The sequence below is a fragment of the Eurypyga helias genome, unplaced genomic scaffold, assembly GCF_000690775.1.
Source record: "Eurypyga helias isolate BGI_N326 unplaced genomic scaffold, ASM69077v1 scaffold7202, whole genome shotgun sequence".
In the NCBI taxonomy this organism is placed as follows: Eukaryota; Metazoa; Chordata; class Aves; order Eurypygiformes; family Eurypygidae; genus Eurypyga; species Eurypyga helias.
The window spans coordinates 1-7586 of record NW_010234006.1 but is presented as its reverse complement, the minus strand read 5'-3'; the positions used below and the strand labels follow the sequence as shown (position 1 = coordinate 7586).

The following is a 7586-nucleotide window of genomic DNA, read 5'->3' as shown; positions in this document are numbered from 1 at the left end:
GAAATCCTGAGCAGCCCTTGCAGTGTTCAGTGGACAAACAATGATGAAGAGCCCTACAGTGTAATGCAACCAGCCCCTCGAGCCCAGTCAGGTACAGGGAGGTAATGGGAGCATTCCCAGGGCAGCGATGGTGAAGTTGAACAGCCCCCGTGGGTGGTGGTTCACATCAAATGCAGACACTTAAAACCTGGGTGTCAGGTTCTCAGGATCGTGACCAAGTGTTACAGAAGTGAGTAAAAATTACTTAAGGCTGGATTAAAGAGACTATAAAATAATTTTTTCTCCATTCATTTCTCTCAAGCTTCTTTTAAGAGTCAGCATCAACAGTCTTTATTTTCAGTGCATTGTTAGTACTTCTGTAGAGACATAGGTGTATGCTGCCGTTCCTGGACCGAAAGAGAACTCACCACTTTCACCTCTCATCTTTAATGCCATATAAACTTACAGGACAGGGTCATATTCTGATCGCAAGTGAAGCCCAAGGTCTCGCTGGTCCAACCACTGATTCCCTGTAGGGATGAGAGCTACACTCTGCGGGAGACGGTGCAAAATAGCAATCAGAAAGGTGAGGAGTTATTGTCTAAGCTCGGGCAGTTTGCTGATGGCTCAAGTGGTCAGGGAAGAGGTTTATCCTGGCTAGTATTATCAATGAGTAAATCTCACAAACTTACTTAATAATTTTTTAGATCCTCCTATGCTCTGAGTAAAAAAAAACCCAATAAATGACACTTAAAAATATATTCTTGTGTCGGTATGCAATTAATATTTTAAGAGGCTGTCATTGTTTCATTTCAGAGGCTCCCTTCCCTTCGTTTATTATAGGAGATGGCATGAGAACCTGGCTCACCTTTTCTCTACCATTTTTATTATATATCCATTCTCTCTTCGCCTGTGATTCACATCCTGACAAAACCAAATCTAATTTTGTAGTGTCTCTCCCGTGGAAGTCTTTCTGTGACACAGCTGTTGCAATTCTGGACCAATTTCTGTTAGGTCTGTCTCAATTTGAGAGCCAGCAGATAGACCCAGTATCTTGTTATAGCCATACAAGATGCTGTTCTCACGCGGCATCTAAATACATTACGACATTCACATTTTTCCCTTGCATGCTGTTTTGACTGTGACTATGTAGTGGGCAGACATCACTACTGAGCTGCACAAATTATTTCCTTTTTAAATTTTAAAGAAACAAAGACCATTTTGCATGGACCATAGCATCCATATGATGAAAAGTATGTAGGATAATTATTATAACCATCAGCTTAAGCCAATAGTGTAAAAAGATAAACATGCACCAGTATCTTTATTATTGAACCAGCATTACTGAAATTACTCCTTGGCATAGTTGTGTAATCACAGAGGCACTGCTTTGGATTTTCAAAATCAAATCGAGAGAGAAACCCTCCCACATACGAAACATGTCACTTCAACTCAGTTATGTTAATAGGCATGCATCCCATGTCTTTACAAGTAATGTTTTTATATGGCTATTCCATGTCCACAGATATGTCCGTATTTCAGTTAAATGACTCATAACGACTTACTGTTTTTATGCATTAAGGGCTGGCTGGAGTACCAAAGATTTACTCTCAGCATAAATCTGTGAGGAAATACTTTATAAAACACCTTTCTTGCACCAGCAAGACTAAAAAGCAAACCACACTGCAAAAATGAAAACTAATATACACTTTATAATTTTTTTTGTTTTAAAAACCAAACCAAGGTTGACTTTCCATTTAGCTCAGAGTGCACCACTTGGGAGCCTTGTGTTTTGTTAACAAGGATGAACATTACATGCTCTTAGCTCCTTTTTGTCTTTGCAACTAGTAAACTGAGTACTTTTGGACCTCTTCTTTACCATCATGTAGCGTTCCTGAATTCCACCTCCACAGAGCGTAGAACATTCTGTCCAAGAAGTCCATGGTTTCAGCCTACAAACTGAAAAAATAAGTAATTTGATAAAGTTTTTAGTATTTCAGTCTAACCCACGTATCTAAATACGTGTACTGCTATGCATGTGTGCACACTTACAGCTTTTGGATCTCAGGTAGCATACTGCCTAGCTTATTGCAGTAGCAATTAAGAAATCCCAGTTAAGTATAATCAAGGTGCATTTGTCAAACAGTGAAAAAATATATTTAAAAATATGTTACTGCCTGCATTATAAAAGAGAGAGAATATTAAGAAACTGCTAAATGTTGGAGAAGCGTGAACCCCAACTTAGCAGGAATTCGTACCCAGAGAATGAAAACCATACCCCAAGATACCGTGTTTTATTGATTTGAGGCATCAGTGCTTGATAATACTGTCCCTTACTGAAAGAGCAGTCCGAGCGGATCGCTCGGAGCAGTCTGAGTCTGAATCAGATGATTGAGGTGGAAATCGATTCAGCTTTCAAATTCAGCACTGGATCCATTTGAACTTTGAAAGTTCAAAGGTAACTGGATGCAAAGATTATCACCCAGGGCTGCAGAAATTGCAGTCAGTACTCTGCCAGGTGTAAACTCCAGATTTTTCTACCGTCCACACTTTGTATTGAAGAAGCTAAAATATATTCAGTGATGGGACATGGACAGATGTGAGCCTTTCTCCATCGTGCCCTAAACTTAAGTGACAGGCAAACACCAAAAATGTCTATGCTTTCTTGTTGCTAAAACTGTCCCTGGCCTGAATCGCTGAAAATGTTCTTGAAGCATGAAGTGAAGCTGCTCACAAACTCCCGTTACACGTGCAGAAAAGACAAACAGACGAGAGCACACTAAAAAATGGTTTCACACTCACCTGGATATTGCTCACTATCTATATTCTTCTTTGCTTGTTCACTCCTCCTCTTCTCCCGGGCCTCTTTCCAGCGCCTTTTTTCCATACCTGGGCCTCTCAGGCATTTCCTGACTCGACATTTTGTACGTTGGACAGTCTCTGGGCATGCTGTTCCTCCAAACTGTGGTTCTATTTTAATCATTCTTGTCCTGATCATATGGCCCTTTCCACATGAGGTATTGCATTCGGACCACTGGGACCACTCTGTCAGTTCACAGTCAATAGCTGCAAAGAATCAGAAATATGACACAAAAATCGTGAGATCAAGCATAAGGTCAAGAAGGAATGCACAGATGTGCCTAATGAGTTTTTACACCCTAAATACATTAATGCAACTTAAGCCTCCAGTTCAGCAAAAGTTGTGAGGCTACGCATCAAAATTTTCTGAGTCCATTTCTAGCAGAGCCATTATTTGACGCTTTCCTCAATTTCTTTTTCAAGAGTGGTGCTGGCAGATCACAAAAAACATAAATAATTCTGCTGTGCCTTCTTCAGTTTTCCCACCCATATGTCTGTTTTATACTGAAAAGTTGTTAAAAATCTAGTTATATTTACAAAGAAACTGATACCTCTGAGATCTAAGCCATGCTTCACTGGTAGTGTTACACAATAAGTAAGATTCACTAATACCATTATGTCTTAAAAGTTTTCCTCTTTCAGCACTGCTTAAAACTTACAGCCTCGGTGAATAATAATCAAAAGAATTATTCATGTTATTTAAGAAAAGATGAATTAGCAAATTACAATGTAAAAGCCTTTTTAACTAATACTTTCTGTGAAAAATAATGTAATTAGTTATAAAGCCTCATAAACCAGCTGGCAACAGGATACTAAAAGCAATCATATCTTATTCATTCAGCAGCGCCTCAGGCTACCATGCTTCACGAAGGCTGCAAAGCAACTAGAAATTTGCACCACCCAAGAACAGGGGGGACTTCAGTGGAGTAAGGTAAAAAAATCAGCACAGCTGTCTCCACACCATCCACTGGCTCGTTTGACATCCCAGGTTGCGGAGAGATGTAGATCAGGGAAAAGGATACAATACACTTCAGAGATGTATCAAAGATGGAGCGAGCCTCTTTTGTGCTCCTTCTGCGAGCCAGAAGACTCACACCGGTATTTTAATTCTTCTTTCCCTCCTTTGTAGCGCAAATTCTGCATTTGAGTAAAACATAGGTTTTATGATTCTGCCTTATTTACCACTGGGAAGCGCACAAACCGTTGCCTGAAGTTGTAATGCGTTAATTATGCAGAAACTGTATACCCAAAGCAATATTGATCATTAGCGTAGGGTTGAGTAAGGCAAGCTGAAATTAAGACATGGTCATATTCCAGGTCTCAATAGATAAAAGTGTGTGATGATAATAATACAAACATTAAAAAGAAAAAAATCCTTGGGCGATATCATTCCTATCTAAGAAGTGATGTTAAAAGTTGGTGATAGAGATTTGACCCATAGACTGCAACACTCATAATTAGCCTCCTCTTTCCAGAGAGTCTCCCACACTTACGGCATTCGGGCAGCATGCATTTTTCTGCTTGTTCCAGCTCCTCATTGCAGTCTCCAAGCTCAGCAGCAGATTTCAGCATCCTTTGCCGGGTTCGCATTCCCTTCCCACAGGTTACACTGCAGTCACTCCATTCAGACCAAGAGGAGAGTAGACAGGGGATGGTATCTAATGTGAAAATAAAAAGGTAATGAATTCATCTTATACAAAAATTCAGAAGATATAAATTTTGAAAATAATACAGGTGGAAAAGGTACTATGTTTTACCTATGTATTTATCAACCGATTATACTGTGTTGTCACTTTCGACAAAATGAATCACAAGCTTAATGATGTTACTGAAGAAGCTCAGAAAACACTATATTAAACTGAAAGGTTTTCTCGGTTTTAATACCTTTCCTTTGCTACCTTTTTCTATATCTTATTCGTACCTGCAGAGTCCCAGTGCTTCCAGGGAATGATTAGTTGGAACAGAACTAGTTGGTGGACAGAACTAGAGGTCGAATTGATACAGTCTGAACTGTGATACTTCCACATTTTGTCTACCAAAAATGTCTTTAAACTCAACTCTTTCTGTCTTTGAAAATCTTCACATTTCTTAAGAAATTAAAACCAATATTAATAGTCACAGTAAGGGTGAGACTTGCTGACTGCACAAAAGGAGCACCTCAATTTCTGAACTGTCCATGGCTAAAAGGAGAGGGCACTGTTTTGTTCTAGCCTTGTGATTACATATACCTCATACCCCATAAATTAGGCTTGCTTATGCACGGCCAGCTGATATACACATCGCTGTATGGGTAATACAGTAATAGCACACCACTGATACTCTCATGCTGTTGGTGAACGTGGTATTTAAAGCACATTTGCCAGGTGATTTAATTTTAAGAAGAACAAGAAAAAGCAACGTTGTTCTGGTTTAGCTATATTCTTTGTGTGATGGAGCAACGTGCCAGAAGTGATGGCTCTGTAGCAGAGGAGATGATAAACTCACGGACACTTACGGCATTCAGGCATCATGCATTTCTCTGCCTCTGTAGTTTCTGCCTTGCACATGGATCCATCAGCAGGAGTCATCTTGATCATTCTGTGTCGTCTCTTCATCCCCATGCCACAGCTAGCACTGCATTCATCCCACTCTCCCCATTCAGTGACAAGGCAGCTGCTAGGCGCTATTCAGAATGGACAGAGAAAATAATTCTGTAGTAAAACTCATTAAAAAAAAAAAATGCGGAGCAGTGCTCCTGCTACTGGCTAGATTTTACAAAGCTAAATAAAATACTTACAACATTCCTCATTTACAATACATTTCTCAGTCTCTTCAGTAGGCACTTTGCACATAGAGCCATCTTCAGGGAATTGTTTTACATATCTCTCTCTAGATCGCGTTCCCATCCCACAGGAAACACTACAGGGGGACCATGTAATCCAGTCTGACATCATGCAAGTGGAACCATCTAAAACACAGAGAACTATTTCAGTTGCTAATATTAACATACTTGCTGACAAATCTGTAGTTGCACATTTATGTGTGCAGCATCACTCTTACGCTGCCTCTGACATTCTATCCTCTCCAATATTGCTTATTTTACTCCCTTTCTTTATACTTCTGCATACTTCATGCACCAGCTCAGATGAACTGCAGAACTCACCAGAGACAGCTTCAGCTTGCATTCTTCCACAATTATTCCTCTGTTTGCCATAATCCAAATCATACAGCAACCAACAGCTTTTAGAACTCGAAAGGAAGAGTAAACACTGCAAGGTGTTCTTCTCCTCCACCCTTTGCTCACCTTCATCACTGCAGCCTGGACCCATGCATGGCTGAAAATCTTGGGTATCTGGACATGGCACACTGAGATCCAACTGAGCTTTAAGCATTCTCTGCCTCATCCTCTTGCCCTTTTCACAGGTAGAAGAGCTGCAGGCTGACCATGGGGACCAGTTTGAATATATGCAGGTCTCAGGGGTATCATCTAAAAAGTAGGAAAAGGCAGTGAACATTAAAAATAGATTGTCCTCCCTTTGCTTCTCTTTACTTTAGATGCTAATAGCACACATTCTTTTCTCCTGCACTGTATCTTCTCTATTTTTAACCCAAAGGAAAAGAAAAATGATCGTCAACTTGCATTAAAAAAAAAGAAAAGCCAAACATTTTTATTTGAACCCCAAAAGGCTTCTCTTATTGTTTTTATTGTTATTTTCATCTTCCAAGTACACATGCCATATCTTTGCAGTACAAGGGAAGGCTAATAGTAGAGAGCAGAAAAGATGAAAACCTAAATCACTTTTTGGCACTGAGTGGGACTTTTGCTCCTAAGTCAGTTTTATACTTTATCTAGAAATGACAGTGTAGAATTGAACAAAATATAAATTAGTACAGCACAAACTAATTTAAAATGTACCTTCTTCTTTTTCCTCTGGTGCTAGGTCTGCCACAATATCATCTATGTTATCAGGTACAATATTGCATTGCTCCCCCTGTAAAGAAATCATTGTGGAGATTGGACACAGGAGACTCAGGTGTAGGCAGCGAGAGGGGCTAAAACAGCATACTGTGAGGCACTATTGCACCCACAGCACGTTTTTCTATTCCAATTCTATGCAAACTTAAAAAAAAAGAAAAAAATCCCATTAATTAGATGCAGCAATTACCAGAAGTAGGAGAAATAATACCTTAAGACAGTTTTAAATTTAATAAAGAGTTTTAGTTCTTTTCTGTCATTGTCTTTCTTGTGGGCTGGTTGAGGAGTGTAGATCTGGGGGGAGGGGGCAGCAAGGATTGGCTTTTTAGTTTATGACAGGGTTTTTTTTCTTTCTTGAGAATTTTATATATATATATATTATACCTTGCGTGCAATTCTTTCAATGACAACTCTGGCTACCAGCTTGATAGATCCTCCTTCCGGATCATAGAATGGACTTTGAGGATGATCTAAGCTTGTAAGTGGTCTGATCTTCTCTTGAGGCACTGTAGGTTTGTTAGGAGACTGCAATCAAAAAATGAAAAAAAGAAACCAATAATTATTAACGTAATTCATCTGCAGAAATTAAAATTTCTCTCAAGTGCTAAACTGGAAAATTTCAGTAAAAAATGAACACATTAATACTTAATGGTAAGGTGTTGGGGTGGTTTCTTTTGTCAGGAAGCACTTCCCTACCACGCCGGTATTCAACCCTGAAGCTGGGTTGACAATAAGATGTATGATTTGTTGTGATTAAGTAACTACATTAATAATAATCATAAAATCATAGAAT

General features: G+C 39.3%; 1 protein-coding gene across 1 annotated transcript; it reads right to left on the bottom strand.

Moving 5' to 3' along the window:
* Positions 1 to 1119: 1119 nt before the first annotated feature.
* On the bottom strand, positions 1120 to 7318 carry SPON1 (spondin 1, extracellular matrix protein; the record flags this gene model as incomplete). The annotated part of the gene is made up of 8 exons (XM_010161900.1): positions 1120 to 1938; positions 2782 to 3045; positions 4332 to 4496; positions 5333 to 5500; positions 5615 to 5785; positions 6122 to 6304; positions 6734 to 6809; positions 7178 to 7318. Coding segments are annotated over 8 exons (1332 nt in total), but the record flags the coding sequence as incomplete, so codon positions are not given.
* Between the last annotated feature and the right edge of the window lie 268 nt (positions 7319 to 7586).